General features: G+C 36.7%; 1 protein-coding gene across 3 annotated transcripts in view; it reads left to right on the top strand.

Annotated features, from left to right (window-relative positions):
• NR3C2 (nuclear receptor subfamily 3 group C member 2) overlaps positions 1 to 17,798 on the top strand; it is an 869,318-nt gene extending 851,520 nt beyond the window's left edge. For all 3 annotated transcript variants that reach the window (XM_053703728.1, XM_053703726.1, XM_053703727.1), the window contains exon 9: positions 14,406 to 17,798. In XM_053703728.1, coding sequence (XP_053559703.1) covers positions 14,406 to 14,561 — 156 coding nt within the window. In that variant the 3' untranslated portion in view covers positions 14,562 to 17,798. The remainder of the gene's footprint in view (positions 1 to 14,405) is intronic.
• Positions 17,799 to 18,168: the final 370 nt, after the last annotated feature.

Below are 18,168 nucleotides of genomic sequence, written 5' to 3'. Positions count from 1 at the left end.
AAGCTAGCGCTGCGCACACATTCACAACAAATGTTTACAGCCTGGGCGCGGACTTCAGTAGAGAGGGAGGGACCGGTGTTGTGTCTAATTTGGTGATTATCAAAAATGGGAATCGGCAATTCCCGGAACTCTGCCCACACACATCGCTCTATTAAGCTAACACTATGCTTAACTTCAGCCCAGGCTACTTCCCACTTGTCCTAAACTCCACCCAGGATACCTCCCAACTCCTCCAAAATTACACCCAGCTCAAGCTGTCACAACATAGTATTTGTGACAGCTTGAGCTTGTCATGTACCGTACTACCAGGTAGGAGCAGGGTTGTGATATACATTTTTGGTCTGTTAACATTTAAAATGTATATCACAACCCTGGTTTTATTTTTACTGTTCTAGTGTTGATCAAAATGACCTGCAGAAAATTTTTAGCTAAAAAAAAAACTCATCGCAGAAAGTGAAAAAAAGTTCTGCTTCTGGGATAACATTATGTAGGTGTCGGCAATGTCTGGGGCAGCAGATTAGGGGTGTTTAGACGTAGGGTTTATGTTAGGGTGTTTTTTTCCCCATAGACATCAATGGGGTTGCGTTACTGAGCTTTTTATTCCGCGATCGCAGGTGTTAGGTTTTTTTCTAACACTTTCTCCCCATTGATGTCTATGGGGAAAGCGTGCACGACCACGTCAAAGCAGCGCTTGTATTTTGTGCGGTATGGAGCTCATCGCAGCCATATCACACGCACAAGGCGGCTTTTTCAAAATTTGTAATGGCAGCGCTATGGAGGGTGAAATAATGCAACTTTTGTATGTATATATATATATATATATATATATATATATATATATGCTCAAAAATAAAAAAATAGCTTCAGCACTGTTTTAGTAAAAAAAAACTTCCTTTCTTTATTTAAGCAACATAAGGATAAAAACAGCAACGTTTCGAGTCATGTAGACCCTTAGTCATAAATATATATATAAAATAAAAGTAATATTTTCCTGTATGTGAAGAATATTGGAATTAGCGTGAGAGCAATAAGTGTTAGTTTTTTGTCTTCTACGCTCTCTATTGATGTCTATGGGGAGAAAAAGATGGGGCAGTTACGATATTTGAAGTCCTGACGTTATCGCACGTTGAGTTTTGCTTGCACGCAAAACTTTTACTTTCAACTTTTAATAAGTGTGCACAAAAATATTACTTGTAGCAAAGTTTACACTTGAGTGGGAGCGCTGAATACCGTTCCACTTGTAACTTAGCCCTTTATTATTTACAGCATTTTTGGGAAAAATAGATTACAGAACTTACTTTTGGGCTCTCTCGGGTAAGAGGGGGAAAAGCACAAATTTTAAAAAACAATAGGCCAGAAATATCACAACATATGGGGGGTAGATTTAACAAGTGCCGGGCTGTAGCTAATCATCTCCACTCGACATCGCTAAATGCCGACAACATACGCTGTCGGCATTTAACATTGCAAAAGCAACAGATTCTGCAGCGCTATAAACAAAGGGAGAGTACAACAAAACAATTATAGGGATCAAATGGGTAGAGGGCCCTGCCAAGAGTTGCACTGTTGTAGTCAGCTCTTAAGAAGGTGATCTACAAACAGCTGGACTCTTAGGCTTACATGCTAAGGGGGTTCAGGAGATAGCAATGGAGGAGAGGAAACTGTATAAAGAAAGGTTAGTGTAGGTTGTATGCATTCCTGAACAGTAGAGTCTTTAGGGAGCACTTGAAGCTTTTAAAACTAGAAGAGAGTCTTGTGGAGCGAGGCAGAGAGCTCCACAAGATGGGAGCCAGTCTGGAGAAGTCCTGTAAACGGGAGTGTGATGAGGTGACAAGAGAGGAGGAGAGTAGGAGGTCATGAGCAGAGTGAAGGGGACGGGAGGGAGAGTATCTGGAGACAAGGTCTGAGATGTAGGGGGGAGCAGTGCAGTTGAGGGCTTTGTATGTCTTGCGAAATGCTTGTGCAGTGCCGTCCCCTGCACGTTTGTGGCCAATCGGCCGCTAGCAAGGGCTGTCAAAGCAGCGGTCTTATTACCACTACTTCTTAACTTACATTTCAGGCGAGCCTGAAGCTTTGTGCGTAGAAAGCAGCACCCACACATGGTCTTTTTTGGAATTTGTTAGGAGGTTCACATTGAAATTAGTTAAAAGAACACACCTGAGCGGTCTTGAAGTATCTACCTATTGTTTGTAAAAAAGATTGAAATGTACGTCATAGTAAGCAAAGGACATCAAATGACAAGCTTTAATGTGTCTAATGTGTCATTCTTACAATAGTTCAGCTTGGTAATAATTCAGTTACATTCACAAACAGTAGATCCTATCTCAGCTAAATCAGACCGCTGCTTCTTAACCTACTATGCCAACTCTTATAAGGATATGAAACCCAAAAATATTATCTTGTGATTCAGACAGAGCATACCATTTAAAAAACGTTTCCAATGTACTTCTATTATAAAATTTGCTTAATTCCTATTATATTCTGTGTTAAATAGATACCTAGGTAGATGTCTGGAACACTACATGACAGGAAAAAGTGCTATCATCTAGTGCCCTTGCAAATGGATAGCATTCCAGAAATGGTCTGGCTCCTAAGCCCAGAGACAGAACTTTTTTTCACTTTCTGCGATGAGATTTTTTTTGTGAACATTTTTCTGCAGGTCATTTTTAAATAAAATAAAATTGTAAATTTGTCAGTTACACTAAAGCACCAGATCAATTGCAATGTGTTGGTTAACTGGAGAATAAAGCAATATTTAAAGTTGTATAATCTAGTGCAGTAGTTGAAAATTGAATTACAAATTAGCTGCAGACAAAAAAAGTAATTGTAAAATGTCTTTTGAATTAATTTGTTTCCTTTTCTCTTAGTCTAATATAGAAATGTAGTAATAAAAAAGGTGCATTGCTCATACGAACATCTTACATTCAGAGGAAAACAGTTTTGCAGACTGTGAAAAGCTAGGGAACGAGCTTGCAAAAATCTCAGAGCCAGATAACAATCAATGCACTGCTGCTTTGCAGCACTACTGCATATTTGACTGTTGTCTTCAAACAGCACATTGCTCTGGATGCACTGTGTTAAGGAAAACTTATACAATGCAGCCATAGAACAGCTCTGTTTAAAAAGAACAGCCTAATGTGGAGCAGCACTGAAAAGTTAAAGTGCAAACAGTTCCTGTTCTTTCTGCAGACATGCTGCATTTTCTGCGATGACATCTCAGATCACTCTATGTTCTGCCTTGGGGCTCCTAAGCATAAATCCCTTCTTTTAAACAAAAGATACCAAGAGAACAAAGAAAAATGTATAATAGAAGTAAATTAGAAACTTGTTTAAAATTGCATGCTGTATCTGAATGTTGAAAGAAAAATTTGGGTTTCAAATCCCTTTAAGTGCAATTTTTAATCCCCCCAGACTTCTACAACCAGGGTGATTGACAGCTGCTGCTCTGGTGCAAGCAGAGACTTGGGGAATGAAAAAACACTTCCAGCTAGCCGCAATGCCAGGCAGTGAGGGGCGTAGATGTCCGTTCTTGTCTGCCTGGCCTTTGATAAATGAAATGCAACAGCAACATGTAGGGATCCTAGTTTATAAATGTTCATAACTGTGAATGCAAAAAGTAAACACGGCAATAAATATTGACTTTTTTATGCTTTTATTATTGCTGTAATTTTAATCTAATATCTGTACAGTGGTGCAAATACTAAGCATGGCCAAACCTAGGCACAAAACATTTATTATAAATACAAATAAAATACTGATATAATTATACAGACAGATAGATACAATGTTCTTGTGGGAGCTTAGAAACCATTTACTAAACATCTCATTTGTGCTTCCGCCCCTTGTGTTTTATTTAGTATTCACATTACTATGTAAATATGAAGCAAAAGAGCCTTTAGGGATGCAACAGATACCATTGTACAAACATTGGTATTTCTGCTAAAAGCATATTCTCTCTTGCAATGCTGTGCTATGTTTTTTTGTGTCTTCAGATATCAGTAGCAGCTGGCGTTTGATGTAGTGTATCTTTTGTGCTCTGGTGGCAATACATAGAGAGAGTGAAGCAAAGTCTAAAATAAAAGTAAAGAATAATCAGATTTTTTAATAACTCAGGAACAGGAAACAGGGACTGGGCAGCAGATATTACATTGTGGCCCAAGTTAAAATTTATAAACTGCACATGTGTTTGATGTTTTGGCACAAAATGATGAAATTATTAACTAGAAAGAAGTGGTGTGGTGTGGTATCACACTGATATTTTTTAGCCAGCCTGAAGGGCATAGACAATAGCAAAGAAATCTGTGATGAATAAAAGAACGCCGCAACAGATGTGTGCCAAATTAATAACAAAGAAACAATGTTTCTCCAGACCTTTATGTTGCAAAAAAATTTGTTTATTACTTATGGGAAATAAAAGGTCTTACAACAAAATAACCGCAATTACAAAATGTGACTGTTAAAAAGAAAAAAACTTTAGTCAAAATATCCCTAACTCCAAAGGCATCACTGGAGGTTTGCACTGGTTTTCAGGTATACACTTCCATCCAATACCTGGTATTGGTGCAGGACACACTCCCATTCATTCCAGAGCCAATGCAGGAATAATGTGCAGAACTGTGCTTTTTGTGAGCAGTGTAAAACTCCACTACATTCAAACAATGTAACGGAAATGTTTTCAGATAAATTGTCTTATTTTCTATTTTTTTTACAGACTTTTATATACCTTTAAGGGGTCTCACAATATAAAAAAGGTTCACTATTCTTGTATATCAGATTTTATTTTCACTAATTTGGGTTGTTTAAAAAAATAAAAATAAAATTAAGGTCTAGATCTTCTAAAACCCCTCAGTAGTCCTGTCTCTACAGTTAACGGTAGAGCCATGGACACAGAGAAGCAATTAAGAATTTAGGGAAAAACATTCCTGCAACATTGTAAAGAATCCTCAAGTTGCAATGGCCTCGAGTTGTGAGAGAAGATCCATTCAAATAAATTGAGCCGCATCTCCTAACGGCTTATCGGCACATAGAATAAGTTCCACCATGAAGGACACTCACACAGAAACGCCTTCAAACCCTTACAGAACAAACTATATAAAAATATTTCTATAAAGCAGTCACTCTTACATATACACAAATGAAAACATACAAATAATTTAAGAGAAATATAAGAACAATAAAAACAACACAACCTCCTCAGTTATGGAATTACAATACACCACTGTGAGAGAAGATACTTCACAAGAGCAATAGAGTCTTAATCAATTCTGGATGGGTGAAATGCTCCAACCACACCTCTAAAATACCCAGAATGCCAAGAAGGCCAGTTCCTGGAGACACCTTTCCTTGTGCCCAGGTTAACTGCTTTACAACACAGACATGCAAATATTTTCTAGTTATAGACATTTACATAAACCATTTTGCAAGTGTGTGTCCTAAGTTTTCCTGTTGGAATTGCTGTTTTACCTCATTGTTAACAGTTTACATGTTATATGTGAGATATCCGTATGTGGCACCTCATGCAACTACAGTTTTTAATGTCAGGAACACCCACTAACAAAATGCTAAAAAATATAGGTGAAGTGATGCCCATAGGTGCAATATACAATAGTACTATTTATAAGAGGCAATAATAGATGAAAAGATAGATGCCCTTGGCAGCTGGGCTTGTGAGTTTACATTTATTTGACCATATTGTACGGAAATAAAAGCCAACATTGACAATGCACTTTGACATTACTGGAGTGACAAATATTTAATAGAAAGTAATTATAACAGTTTAACGTACATTTGTACCTTTTCTGTCCAATCTATACTATAATTGTGTTTGTAATGCGGTCGTCGCCAGTTGCGCACGCATCCTCAAAGGAATGATGGCTGGGCGAGGCAGCCAAAAGAATGTTGGCTGTGCGAGCAGCCAAAAGAATCCACCTGGATACAGCGAAGCTGCATCCCGGTGGATTCTGAAAATAGCAGGGTGGGGAAAGAATCCACTACAGGTGGATTCTTTTACTACTGTGCTATTTTCGGAATCCACCTGGATGCAGCGTAGGCAAACAAAGCCTTAAAAAAACAAAAAACAGGCAACCGCCTGCATGAAATTAAAAAAAAATGAACCGCCCGCACAAAGTATTAAGAAAAAAAACGAACAGCCCGCAAGAAGTATAAAAAAAATAAAACTAACCATGAAGTATTAAGAAAAAAAATAAACATAACCGCCCTTACTAAGTATTAACAAAACAAAGACTTACCCTTAAATCGCTAAACTCCCAAAACAGAAACTACCTAACCCTTACACCGCCAAACCCCTATAACGCCAACTAACTAATTATACTATTAACCCCTAAACTGACAAACCCCCTCATGGTAATAAATCTAATTAACCCCTAAACCACCAACCCCTAACATCGCAATAAACCTAATTAACCTATTAACTCCTAAACCGCCAAACCACAGCGCAAATAACTAATTTAATTTCGAAGCCCCCTAACCTAACACCCCCTAAATTAACCCCAATTACTACTAAATAACAATTAAAATAAAAAATCCTAACATTAAATTACAAAAAATGTATCTAACATTAAAAAAAATAAAAAATTCTAACATTACAGAAAAAAATAAACAAAATTATCAAAAATAAAAAATAAATAAACCTAATCCCAATGAAATTAAAAAGCCCCCTGAAAATAAAAACACCCCCTAATCCAAACTAAACTACCAATAGCCCTTAAAAGGGCCTTTTGTAGGGCATTTCCCTAAGTTAAACAGCTCTTTTATGATTAAAAAATACCAAGTTCCCCCTAACAGTAAAAAAAACCCACCCACCAAACCCCCCAAAATAAAAAACCTAACACTAAAAAAACCTAAACTACCCATTGCCCCTAAAGAGGCATTTGTATGGGCATTGCCCTTAAAAGGGCATTTAGCTCTTTTACTGCCCTTAAAAGGGCATTCAGCTCTTTTAAAAGCGCATTAAATCCCTAATTTAAAAAATAAAAAAACCCCAAAAAATAAAACAAATCCCAAGTCTAACCCCCAAATAGGTACTCACCGTTCCTGAAGTCCGGCGGAGAAGGTCTTCTTCCATGCGGCTCCATCATCTTCTATCTTCATTCAGAGCGAAGGTGGCGCGGAGTGGAGGTGCGAAGCTGGCTTCCCCGATGCACGGATCCTCAGCGGGGGTTCTCATTGGCGGTCCATAGCAGCGTGGAGCTCCTCTTCATGCGATCGTCCGCTGCACACTGAAGATTAAATGCAATGAGGTACCTTGCATTTCTATTGGCTGAAATTTTGAAATCAGCCTAAAGGATGAGAGCTACTGAAATCCTATTAGCTGATTTGAACAGCCAATAGGATTTCAGTAGCTCTAATCCTATTGGCTGATTTAAAAATTTCAGCCAATAGGAATGCAAGGTACCCCAAATTGAATGCGGTACCTTGCATTCAATCTTCAGTGTACAATGGACATCAGATGAAGAGGAGCCTCCATGCCGCCGAGGAACGCCGCCCGCTGCCCAAGACTGCCACCCAGGATCCCCGCTGCCTTCGTTTTTTTTTTTTTTAGATAAGAGTTTATTGGGCTGGAAAAGAGCGGATTGTCCTTTTAAGGGCAGTAAAAGAGCTGAAAGCCCTTTTAAGGGCAATGCCTATACAAATGCCCCTTTAGGGGCAATGGGTAGTTTAGTTTTTTTTTAGTGTTAGGTTTTTTTATTTTGGGGGGTTTGATGGGTGGGGGGGGGGGGGGTTTACTGTTAGGGGGTAATTGGTAATTTGTTTAGGTAAAAGAGCTTTTTAACTTAGGGCAGTGCCCTACAAAAGCCCTTTTAAGGGCTATTGGTAGTTTAGTATTAGATTAGGGGGTGTTTTTATTTTTGGGGGGATTTTTTATAGGGGTATTAGTTTAGGTTTATATTATATATTTTTATTTTGGATAGCTTTGTTTATTTTTTTCTGTAATTTTACATTTTATATTTCGTGTAATTTTAGCTTTGGGGTTTGTAGTTTTTTTTTTAAATTGACTGCCCTCTGGGCAGGCTTATTGCCTAGTGTGTTATAACAGTGCATATACCGAGAACTGTGGAAAATTAAATCACTTTGCTATTTAAACTACAAATAAAGGCCCAGATTACGAGTTTTGCATTAGAGGTTATGCGGTGCTAACGAGCAGTTTTCCCTCACCGCTCACTTACATGCATCGCTGATATTACGAGTTTTCAGAAACCCGTCGTTAAAAGACTAGAAGTGAGCGTTGAGCAAAATTTTGCTCATTACCGCACTCCAATACCAGCGCTGCTTAAGTCAGCGGTGAGCTGGTCGTACATGCTCGTGCACCATTTCCCCATAGGTATCAACGGGGAGAGCCGGCTGAAAAAAAGTCTAACACCTGCAAAAAGCAGCGTAAAACTCCTTAACGCAGCCCCATTGATTCCTATGCAGAAATAAAGTTTATGTTTACACCTAATACCCTAACATGAACCCCGATTCTAAACACCCCTATTCTTACACTTATTAACCCCTAATCTGCTGCCCCGACATCGCTGACACCTAAATTATAATTATTAACCCCTAATCTGCTGCCCCCAACATTGCCGACACCTGCATTATATTTATTTACCCCTAATCTGCTGCCCCCAACATCGCCGACACCTACATTACACTTATTAACCCCTAATTTGCCGCCCAACATCGCCGCCACTATAATAAACGTATTAACCCCTAAACCACCACACTCCCGCCTCGCAAACATTAGTTAAATATTATTAACCCCTAATCTGCTGCCCTAACATCGCCGCCAACCTACCTACATTTATTAACCCCTAATCTGCCGCCCCCAATGTCGCCGCCACTATATTAAAGTTATTAACCCCTAAACCTAAGTCTAACCCTAAACCTAACACCCACTAACTTAAATATAATTTAAATAAATCTAAATAAATATTACTATCATTAACTAAATTATTCCCATTTAAAACTAAATACTTACCTACAAAATAAACCCTAAGATAGCTACAATAATATAACTAATAGTTACATTGTAGCTAGCTTAGGGTTTATTTTTATTTTACAGGCAAGTTTGTATTTATTTTAACTAGGTAGAATAGTTACTAAATAGTTATTAACTATTTAATAACTACCTAGTTAAAATAAAGACAAATTTACCTGTAAAATAAAACCTAACCTAAGTTACAATAACACCTAACACTACACTATAATTAAATAAATTAACTAAATTAAATACAATTACCTAAATTAAATTAAACTATCTAAAGTACAAAAAACAAACAAACACTAAATTACAGAAAATATTAAACAAATTACAGAAATTTAAACTAATTACACCTAATCTAATAGCCCTATTAAAATAAAAAAGCCCCCCCAAAATAAAAAAAAACCCTAGCCTAAACTAAACTACCAATAGCCCTTAAAAGGGCCTTTTGCGTGGAAAGCCCCAAAGTAATCAGCTCTTTTACCTGTAAAAAAAAATACAAACAACCCCCCCAACAGTAAAACCCACCACCCACACAACCAACCCCCCAAATAAAATACTAGCTAAAAAAACCTAAGCTCCCCATTGCCCTGAGAAGGGCATTGCCCTTAAAAAGGCAGTTAACTCTTTTGCAAGCCCAAACCCCTAATCTAAAAAAATAAACCCACCCAATACACCCTTAAAAAAACCTAACACTAACCCCCTGAAGATCGACTTACCGGGTGACGTCTTCATCCAAGCTGGGCGAAGTGGTCCTCCAGACGGGCAGAAGTCTTCATCCAAGCTGGGCCGAAGTGGTCCTCCAGACAGGCAGAAGTTTTCATCTAGACGGCATCTTCTATTTTCATCCATCCGGCACGGAGCAGCTCCATCTTCAAGACATCCGACGCGGAACATTGTCTTCTTCCGACGACTAAAACAGAATGATGGTACCTTTAAGTGACGTCATCCAAGATGGCGTCCCTTAGATTCCGATTGGCTGATAGAATTCTATCAGCCAATCGGAATTAAGGTAGAAAAAATCCTATTGGCTGATCCAATCAGTCAGTAGGATTGAGCTTGCATTCTATTGGCTGTTCCAATCAGCCAATAGAATGCACGCTCAATCCTATTGGCTGATAGGATCAGCCAATAGGATTTTTTCTACCTTATTTCCGATTGGCTTTCTATCATTCAATCAGAATCTACGGGACGCCATCTTGGATGACGTCACTTAAAGGTACCTTCATTCTGTTTTAGTCGTCGGAAAAAGAGGATGCTCCGCGCCGGATGGATGAAGATAGAAGATGCCGTCTGGATGAAGACTGCTGCCCGTCTGGAGGACCACTTCTGCCCGTCTGGAGAACCAATTCTGCCCGACTTGGATGAAGACGTCTCCCGGTAAGTCGATCTTCAGGGGGTTAGTGTTAGGTTTTTTTAAGGGTGTATTGGGTGGGTTTATTTTTTAGATTAGGAGTTTGGGCTTGCAAAAGAGCTAACTGCCCTTTTAAGGGCAATGCCCATCCAAATGCCCATTTCAGGGCAATGGGTTGCTTAGGTTTTTTTAGCTAGTATTTTATTTGGGGGGTTGGTTGTGTGGGTGGTGGGTTTTACTGTTGGAGGGGTTGTTTGTATTTTTTTTTTACAGGTAAAAGAGCTGATTACTTTGGGGCATTGCCCCGCAAAAGGCCCTTTTAAGGGCTATTGGTAGTTTAGTTTAGGCTAGGGTTTTTTATTTGGGGGGGGGCTTTTTTATTTTAATAGGGCTATTAGATTAGGTGTAATTAGTTTAAATTTCTCTAATTTGTTTATTATTTTCTGTAATTTAGTGTTTGTTTGTTTTTTGTACTTTAGCTAATTTAATTTAATTTAGGTAATTGTATTTAATTTAGTTAATTTATTTAATTATTGTGTAGTGTTAGGTGTTAGTGTAACTTAGGTTAGGTTTTATTTTACAGGTAAATTTGTCTTTATTTTAACTAGGTAGTTTTTAAATAGTTAATAACTATTTAATAACTATTCTACCTAGTTAAAATAAATACAAACTTGCCTGTAAAATAAAAATAAATCCTAAGCTAGCTACAATGTAACTACTAGTTATAGTGTAGCTATCTTAGGGTTTATTTTACAGGTAAGTATTTAGTTTTAAATAGGAATAATTTAGTTAAAGATAGGAATATTTATTTAGATTTATTTAAATTATATTTAAGTTAGTGGGTGTTAGGTTTAGGGTTAGATTTAGGTTTAGGGGTTAATAACTTTAATATAGTGGCGGCGACATTGGGGGCGGCAGATTAGGGGTTAATAAATGTAGGTAGGTGGCGGCGATGTTAGGGCCGGCAGATTAGGGGTTAATAATATTTAAATAATGTTTGCGAGGCGGGAGTGCGGCAGTTTAGGGGTTAATATTTTTATTATAGTGGCGGCGACATTGGTGGTGGCAGATTAGGGGTTTATAAGTGTAGGTAGGTGGCGGCGACATTGGCGGCGGCAGATTAGGGGTTAATAAATATAATGTAGGTGGTGGCGATGTTGGGGTCAGCAGATTAGGGGTTAATAAGTATAATGTAGGTGGCGGAGGTGTCCGGAGCAGCAGATTAGGGGTTAAAAAATTTATTTTAGTATTTGCGATGTGGGAGGGCCTCGGTTTAGGGGTTAATAGGTAGTTTATGGGGGTTAGTGTACTTATTAGCACTTTAGTTATGAGTTTTATGCTACGGCGTTGTACCATAAAACTCATAACTACTGACTTTTAAATGCGTTAGGACTCTTGACAGGGTAGGGTGTACCGCTCACTTTTTGGCCTCCCAGGACAGACTCGTAATACCGGCGCTATGGAAGTCCCATAGAAAAAAGACTTTACAAAGTTTACGTAAGTCGTTTTGTGGTAAGGCCAAAGAAGTGTGCTGTCACCCTAAACCTTCAAGACTCGTAATACCAGTGGGCGTAAAAAAGCAGCATTAGGACCTCTTAACGCTGCTTTTTTACCCTAACGCACAACTTGTAATCTAGCCAAAAGTTTACTAGCTTGAGATGATCACATAAGGTAACACATTTTTATAAGATGGAGAAATAAAAGTACCTAGCTCAGGTTTTCTACTATACACTACTGCTTCTTCGACCTCTTCAGGTTTTATGGTATTCAACTTGAGTCTGTTCACTAAAGAATGCAGAGGTGAGTGACCTCTAGTTAAAGGGACACTCAAGTCAAAATAAAACTTCATGATTCAGATACAGCATCAAATTTTAAACAACTTTCCAATTTACTTCCATTAACAAAATGTGCACAGTCTTTTAATATTTACACTTTTTGAGTCACCAACTCCTACTGAGCATGTGCAAGAGTTCACAGCATATACGTATATGCATTTGTGATTGGCTGTTTGCTGTCACATGATACAGGGGGAGTGGAAATAGACATAACTTTACAATTTATTTATTTTTTAAAATCTACTACTCATTTGAAGTTCAGACTAAGTGCTATTACATTGTCTTCTTATCATGCATTTGTTGATTATGCAAATCTACTGTATTGACTGGTCCTTTAATAGGTAAAGTAACACTGGATGTTCTAGAAGTTTTATTGTTATTTTACACTGACTTTGAATGAGACTGATAAAGCACAACATTCATTAAAGGGACAGTAAAGTAAAAAAAAATCTTTCATGATTTAAATAGGGCATGTAATTTTAAACAACTTTCCAATTTACTTTTATCACCAATTTTGCTTTGTTCTCTTGGTATTCTTAGTTGAAAGCTAAATCTAGGAGGTTCATGTGCTAATTTCTTAGACCTTGAAGACTGCCTCTAATCGGAAAGCATTTTGATAGTTTTTCACCACTAGAGGGCGTTAGTTCATGTGTTTCATATAGATAACATTGAGCACGTGAAGTTCCTAAGAGCAAGCACTGATTGGCTAAAAATGCATGTCTGTCAAAAGAACTGAAATAAGGGGGCAGTCTGCAGAGGCATAGATACAAGGTAATCACAGAGGTAAAAAGTATATTATTATAACTGTGTTGGTTATGCAAAATTGGGGAATGGGTAATAAAGGGATTATCTACCTTTTTAAACAACAAAAATTCTGGTGTTTACTGTCCCTTTAAGTGGTTTCTCCAGCCTCCCTAGCTTCATTCGCTTCAGCATCAGCCTCTAGTTTCACCTGCTTTACGTCAGCCTCTAGTTTCACCTGCTTCACGTCAGCCTCTAGTTTCACCTGCTTCTCGTCAGCCTCTAGTTTCACCTGATTCACGTCAGCCTCTAGTTTCACCTGCTTCACGTCAGCCTCTAGTTTCACCTGCTTCACGTCAGCCTCTAGTTTCACCTGATTCACGTCAGCCTCTAGTTTCACCTGCTTCACGTCAGCCTCTAGTTTCACCTGCTTCACGTCAGCCTCTAGTTTCACCTGCTTCACGTCAGCCTCTAGTTTCACCTGATTCACGTCAGCCTCTAGTTTCACCTGATTCACGTCAGCCTCTAGTTTCACCTGCTTCACGTCAGCCTCTAGTTTCACCTGCTTCACGTCAGCCTCTAGTTTCACCTGCTTCACGTCAGCCTCTAGTTTCACCTGATTCACGTCAGCCTCTAGTTTCACCTGCTTCACGTCAGCCTCTAGTTTCACCTGCTTCTCGTCAGCCTCTCCATTTTCATCAATAACCATATTATTCTATGCAGACAATCCACTAAAGAGCAGTGCAATGAATGTGCTTTACAAAATTATCTTCAAAGAATAATATGGGAAACAGTAATCCTGGGGAGGATGGAAAGACCTATTATGAACTTTGTCTATATCATTTATTCATTTTTACTTGAAATGGGAAACACTGGCTCCAATGGTGGCCAATAATTCTAAGGGTTTTTTATTAGCAGATTGCACACTGAGCATTATAGTACTATAACTAGATTTAATAAACAAAATATATTTTTCCAATTTATTTTTGTAACATAAGGTCAAGATAAATATGGGATTTTATTGATAATGGCCATTAAAATAAATAGTTTAACGCAACTAAAAACTGAAATGCACCTAATTGTTGTAAAGGATTTTAAAATGGAATTTCGGATTGCTTTGGCTGTTACTAAACTAATTTTCTAGTGATATTGTATATTTATTGAGAAGTAAATATCAGTATTAAGAAATGCCAGTAACAGAAATGAAATAAACATTTTAGTTATAAAGTAAAAAAACCAAAAAACAATTCTCATGTCAAAAATGTGATAATAACAATAAACATCAATATTAAAAAAAACAAAAAAACTAAAAAATGAAATACCTTTTAAACTGTTTTGCTGATATTTTACCAATTTTTACCAATTGCCAAAAAAATGGTAAACTTTATAAATGTAATAATGGTTTTGCTGTATTTTTTTTTCTTCTTCAAAAATTGTGTATATATAAAAAGGCTGTAATTTGTATAACAGTTTTATCTTTGTGTTTTTACAGCTTGTTAGCGACTTGTTGGAATTCTGTTTCTACACTTTCAAGGAATCTCAGGCATTGAAAGTGGAGTTTCCAGCTATGCTTGTGGAGATAATTAGCGATCAGCTGCCAAAGGTGGAATCTGGAATGGCCAAGCAGTTATACTTTCACAGGAAATGACTGGAAGATGTCTTAAAAGGAGAACGCTGCCTTACGTTTCCTGAAGTTCCATACTGAAACAGGACCCGAGAAACCACGTTTTCTAACATTCTAAAGAAATCTGATCCTCTATTTCTATGTTGAATGAAATAAAATTAGAATGTTTGTGAACCGAAGACAGATGTACCTGGAATTATAGAAGTTGTGACACAGAAACACTTGAATATTACTCCTGTTCCTATGGATAAAAAGCCATATCTAGTCAACACTTTCATTTTGATATTTTAACATACTGAAGTTTTAAATACACCATGGAGTATCTGATTTTGTTTGAAAAAAAAAAAACGATTTAAGGACAAATACAGACTTTTTTTAAGCCTACCCCTGGTTTGCACAGAGTACGTTCAATATGGGGCATTAAATATTCTTTTCTTGTATAAAAGAAATATTGTGTAAAATATTAAGGAACATTTGATGTTGAATAATCACATCCCACTTGTGATATTTGTTATCCTATGTTAGCAATTATACTGTAGATGAAAGACCTGGGCTCTTTAATGTATGCTGCTCAGATGAGTACAAGATGATCGCTGCGCATGATTAGTCCCATGCGCAGGCCAGAATTATTTGCCATGTGAGCACGCAGCGAGATTTATATGAAACTTAGTGTGTAATGTAGACCTTTATTTAATTAAAACAGAAAGATAATGATAAGATTTTAAAGAAATGCCCCGTCTCAATTTATAGTATCTATATTGTGCTGGCTTTACAAATCATTTTCTGCAGTCTACTCTGTACTGTATATTGCTGTATGTATACATTGTGAAGGACCTGAATCAAAATGTACGGAAATTTTGTAAATGAGGAAAACAAAATCTTTAATGACGAATAGGATGAATGGAAAGTATAGGAAAGTATTTTTGAAAGAATTCTATTTTGATGGAAACTATTTAAGTACTATCTTTGTCTAAATAAGGTAATTTTTTTGTAAAGTGAAATGTTTTGCATGGATAATGAACTGTTTACAGTGTATTTAAGAAAGGGAAAGCTGTGCCTTTTTAGCATCAAATCTAATTTACCATTTTACAAGATCTGTTTGTAAATAGACTCGCTCTAACCCCCATTTTTTTCAGTTATATTTAAGCTTTTCTACTTTTCTGTAAAGAAAAAAAAGGTTCTACTTTTTGTGTATCGCTTGCAAGTAATATTGGAGCACATTTTAGGAATTTCGCTTCCTGTTTTCTTGTGAATTTTACTATTTTATGTTTCAAGTTTGCTTTCAGTATCTTCAATACTACCCACAATATGGGATTCTAAATACAACTGACGGGCTTTCCTATGAATATCAATGTGAGAAATATACTGAAAGGAAAAACTTATTTTGGGATCACTAGGGTTTGTTATTTTTCTAGAAATGCTTTCTTAGGGGAAACTCTCCCAAAATATGATGGCACTTCTGTTTTTTAAGAAGAAGAAAAAGAAATGAGGCATGCCAAAAATGATCTTTTAGAGAGCACTTTACTTACTGTATAAAGAGATCTTACATCCCAAATATTGTATTTTCAACATGATATGTGTAAATGAGTTTAAATGAGAAGTACCAGTTGCCAAGGCAAGGTATATTTACAGTGGGATAGAAGACTTTCTGACACTGATATGCATTTTGTACAGGTTCAGCTCTATATTAAAATAAAATTTAATTTGTTTTTGAAGTATGGAATTACCAAATAGTATGGGTAAATTTGCACTTACCAAATAATTGTAAAATTAAGAGTCCTTAAAATAAACTCCGTTACTGCCAGGGAACAATTCTGGCATACAAAACACTTTTACAGCTCTAAGTGAATAAAGAAAAAAAAATGAGAATAAAGCACTTTATAGGATAAATGGGGTGTTGTAAAGCCAAATGAATTTAATCAAACTGAAAACATTAAAAATGGAAATATTTACTTAGCAAGGTCTGAAATTTGTTCCTTTAGCACAGGTCTTACCATGCAGTCACTTTTCTGGATTCATTAAAGCTTACTAGTCATGCAAGCTGCAACTGTGAGATTCAGTGTGTAATTGAGGTCCTTTTAGCACTCGCTACAGAATAAGGTGGAGCTATAGAAATAAATGATATTACTGATAATGAGTTTCCAAGACAGAACATTTTACATTGAAATCTCTGTGTATTACAAACAGGTGTTGTCTACCTATGTTGTTGAGAAGGTATTATAATATTGTATGTAATAAAATGTACTTTATACACTTTCTATTTTTATTTTGTAAGTCAAAGTACATTTAGGACTACATTTTTTTAAGAATGATATTCTTATTTTACATTTTCAGCTATGTAAAGTAGGTCTCTTACTTTTTGTGATTAGGTTGAACCCATTCTTTGGGCAAATGTGAAGTTTTTATGCAGCTCTAAATGTGAGCTAAAAAAACCTTTACCTCTATAGGTCTTAGCTCTAAATGTACTCATTTAGCCCTTTACTGTTACACCATCTTTTTCTCAAATGTTATGACTGTAAGATTCAAAATAAGACATAAAGCCTCTCTATGGTAAAAGATAATGCAATGTATACAAAACTAGAAGTAAATACAACTTAAGTGAAATATCAGATACATCACAGAGCACAATGCCCTTATGGCCAACAGTTTAAGGAGATTTAAGGCTCATATACAGAAAAGACTTCTTCTGCTAGGTCTGGGAGCTGCTATCTAACAGACCAACATGCTTAAGCTCTCTTTTGCGTGTTTCCAATAGAAAGATATTGTGCTGTTTAAATAGTTTGCCACTTTGCCTCTTGTTTTGAGACATTCTTTACTTTCCTAACATTTGCAAGAAAAATCAACAGGCCCTCAAAAGGTAAAGGGCTTACTGCGTCCCCTAAGATGCAAAAAAACGCCACTTGTGGAAAATACAAAATAAGATCATCATAAAAAAAAAAAAAATCATATTCCTTAAAGCACCGCTGTATGAAGAGCAAAGGACTAATTTACATTATATACTGCTAGAAAAAATCTTAAAGTGCGACACAGACTTTTCAATGTAAAATATCTTTCTGTGTTATCCAATGAGGGGTCTAGTAGTTCTGCAGTTTGCAGGACCAGTGAACTTTATGAATCTAGGCATCATGTCCCTAATAGTTTCTTGAACTACTAGTTATTTGCCTGGTGAACATTTTTCATTTTGTTTTTTAATAATTTTGAAAAACATGCAACTTTAAAATAATACTGAATTCAGTAAATAAAATAAGCTGTTTCTGAGTATGTTTAGTCTGTTAATGTTATAGTTATGGATGATTGTTTTCTGTTTCCCAAACACAACAGACAAATTGTTGGTTCACACTGCTTAACAGTCAACATCAACTGGCTAAGAGTAATGGATGAAAATGTCATAAACACTAAACTGATTCTAAAAAGACATACAAGCGTTTATTCTAGTTTATTGTAAAACGGTTTAAGCATGAAACTGTTACTTTGCTGAAATGTTCTACTTAGATTCTTCTGAAAGCCCAAAGACACCACTGCCTACATTTCATTCTGTTGCCATATAAATGAGCGCTGACGTAACATTTTGAAGATTGGCTGCAGAAGCTGAAACAGGAGTCATTTAGAAGATGACACATTTCTAAGAAAG

The sequence above is a fragment of the Bombina bombina genome, chromosome 2 (genome assembly GCF_027579735.1).
Source record: "Bombina bombina isolate aBomBom1 chromosome 2, aBomBom1.pri, whole genome shotgun sequence".
In the NCBI taxonomy this organism is placed as follows: domain Eukaryota; kingdom Metazoa; phylum Chordata; class Amphibia; order Anura; family Bombinatoridae; genus Bombina; species Bombina bombina.
This window is presented reverse-complemented; position numbering and strand designations above follow the sequence as displayed.